The sequence below is a fragment of the Sardina pilchardus genome, chromosome 3, assembly GCF_963854185.1.
Source record: "Sardina pilchardus chromosome 3, fSarPil1.1, whole genome shotgun sequence".
Classification (NCBI taxonomy): Eukaryota; Metazoa; Chordata; class Actinopteri; order Clupeiformes; family Clupeidae; genus Sardina; species Sardina pilchardus.
The window spans coordinates 31,256,758-31,259,257 of record NC_084996.1 but is presented as its reverse complement, the minus strand read 5'-3'; the positions used below and the strand labels follow the sequence as shown (position 1 = coordinate 31,259,257).

The following is a 2,500-nucleotide window of genomic DNA, read 5'->3' as shown; positions in this document are numbered from 1 at the left end:
TAGCGGTTCACTTTACGCTTTACTGGGCACTTGTTGTGTGCAGAGGGAGCATTGTAGCGCTGTAGGTTACTTTAGCTCCCGCTTCAGAGCATACATTTAGTTTAACGGTATGAGAGCATATCCTTGATCTCATTAAGGCCAATTGGATTTCATGCGTAACTTGCTGTTTCTTTCAGCTGTGTGATCTTAGCATGTTAATGCAGAACAGTGGGGGTCTAGTCTGTGTCCCACAATCTGAGATTTTGCAAAAGCTGATGATGAAACCTTATAAGGCCCTAGAAAGAAACTGGGTGCAGTATCTCAGACTGAAGACGATAAGTTGATGATTTAACATAAAAAAAAAACATCCCTCAGTAGAGTATGGAAAGCCAAAGTGATGATTTAACAGAAATCCAGAATTTGCCGTGGAACTAAACGTGGCTTTTGGCTGTTGAATATTTTAGGAGCTTCTTGTGTGGAAACCCACCCATAAAGCTACGCTTTAATAAGCGCACAGCCGACGCCAAGAGAAGGACACTGCAGTGCCTCCATGCCTCTTTTAATTAGCGTCTAGTGTAAAAAAAAACCACTAAGATATGCTATCTTTTCTGTATTATTATATATTTGCCTCTTTCATTTTCATATTTTACATTCAGCTTTTTGTACTCCAGGTTTATCCCACCGTTGTGACTAATCTAATGAGCTGATAAAAATGTCCCACTACAGTTAGTTCTGCCCTCATATTTTGATGAACTCAGGTGTTGTAATGTACGCCATTACCTCAGAGTAAAGGCACTCGTAGTACACCTGAAGGTTGAGCTACTCCATTTCAACCGGTTTAATTGACCAATCTTATCTTGCATGGCAGCTTATACAGTACAAAACGCTAGGGAAGTAATCCAAAACAGCACGGGCGTTTTCCAACTGGTTTCATGTGTTCTGTCTGCAGGCTGTGGCAAGTTGACCGGCGTGAGCAACCCCATCACCGTCCGTGCTTCAGGCTCGAGGTTTGGCTCCTGGATGACCGACACCATGATCCCCAGCTCAGACAATCGGGTGAGGCCTTTTGTCCACACTGTGGTGGTGCATGTCGTGTGTGAGTGTAAATGGGTGCTGTGAGAACACACAGTGGACTAGAGATGGGCAGATTAGAGGATACAAGTTACAACATCTACATGGAGTGGAGTGGTGGGTGTGTTAGCAAGGAGCCTAACATCTAATGAAGAACAATACATAAAGCCTATAGTGTCTGTCTTTAGCCAGGTTTGTTCATTGTACAGCTAGATTAGTGGACAACCCATCGGCACTGGAGTGGTGGGTGTGTTGGCAAGGAGCCTAATATCTACAGTAAACGAATAACAATATAAAGTCTAATAGTGTCTGTCTGTCTTTAGCCAGGTTTAGTCATCATACAGTACAGCTTAGTGGACAACCCATCTGCATTGGAGTGATGTGTGTGTTAGCAAGGAGCCAAAAATCCAACTCCAACGGTGTCTGTCTTCAGCCAGCTTTGCTCACTGTACAGCATTCCAGTCACTGGCTACCATTACATTACACCACACACACACACACACACACACACACACACACACACACACACACACACACACACACACAAAAAGCACCCGGCGTCCTCCTTCAGTGCAGAGTTATGGGTGGAGCCGTGCCAGATAATACACCCATTGACTAATTTTGCTGCTGCGACGCTGGCAGGATGCAGCGTGAGTGTGGTGCATGATGGGATATGGCGGTGGCGGGGGTGGGGGTGGGGGTGGTGCGGAATGGCTGATGGATAACCTAACCCCGGCGCTCCTGTCACGGCATCGCCGGGGTCTGATTAATCTCACCGTCCGTCATGGCTGTGGATATTAGCAGCCTGCTCAGCCCTAAGTTTCCCCAATCACTTCCCTAATTACCCTCAATGACATGGCCAGACGACAGGCACAGCGCTGAGACGGCGTGAGAGAGCATCCCCTGCATGGAGTTTGACAGTTGGCCAGAGGGGAAGAGAGGAGGAGAGGAGAGGAGAGGAGAGAGAAAAGAGTGAAGGAAACAGGTGAATACTGTTTAAGAGAGGAGAGGAGAGATAAAAGATAGAAGCAAAGAAGTGAATACTGTTTAAGAGAGGAGAGAGAAAAGATAGAAGGAAACAGGTGAATACTGTTAGAGAGAAGAGGAGAGGAGAGGAGAGAGAAAAGATAGAAGGAAACAGGTGAATGTTTAAGAGAAGAGAGGAGAGAGAAAAGATAGAAGGTGAATACTGTTTGATAGAGGAGAGGAGGGGAGAGAGATAAGAGAGAAGGAAACAGGTGAATATGTTTAAGAGAGGAAAGGAGAGGAGAGGAGAGAGAAAAGATAGGAGGAAAGAGGTGAATACTTAAGAGAGGAGAGGAGAGAGAAAAGATAGAAGGAAAGAGGTGAATACTGTTTAAGAGAGGAGAGAGAAAGAATAGAAGGAGAGAGGTGAATACTGTTTAAGAGAGGAGAGGAGAGAGAAAATCTAGAATGAGAGAGGTGAATA

General features: G+C 45.3%; 1 protein-coding gene across 3 annotated transcripts in view; it reads left to right on the top strand.

The window, feature by feature from the left end:
* Nucleotides 1–2,500, top strand: part of olfm2a (olfactomedin 2a) — a 65,305-nt gene that overhangs the window by 58,932 nt on the left and 3,873 nt on the right. For all 3 annotated transcript variants that reach the window (XM_062531235.1, XM_062531236.1, XM_062531234.1), the window contains exon 5: nt 929–1,035. In XM_062531235.1, the coding sequence (XP_062387219.1) occupies nt 929–1,035 (107 nt within the window). The remainder of the gene's footprint in view (nt 1–928; nt 1,036–2,500) is intronic.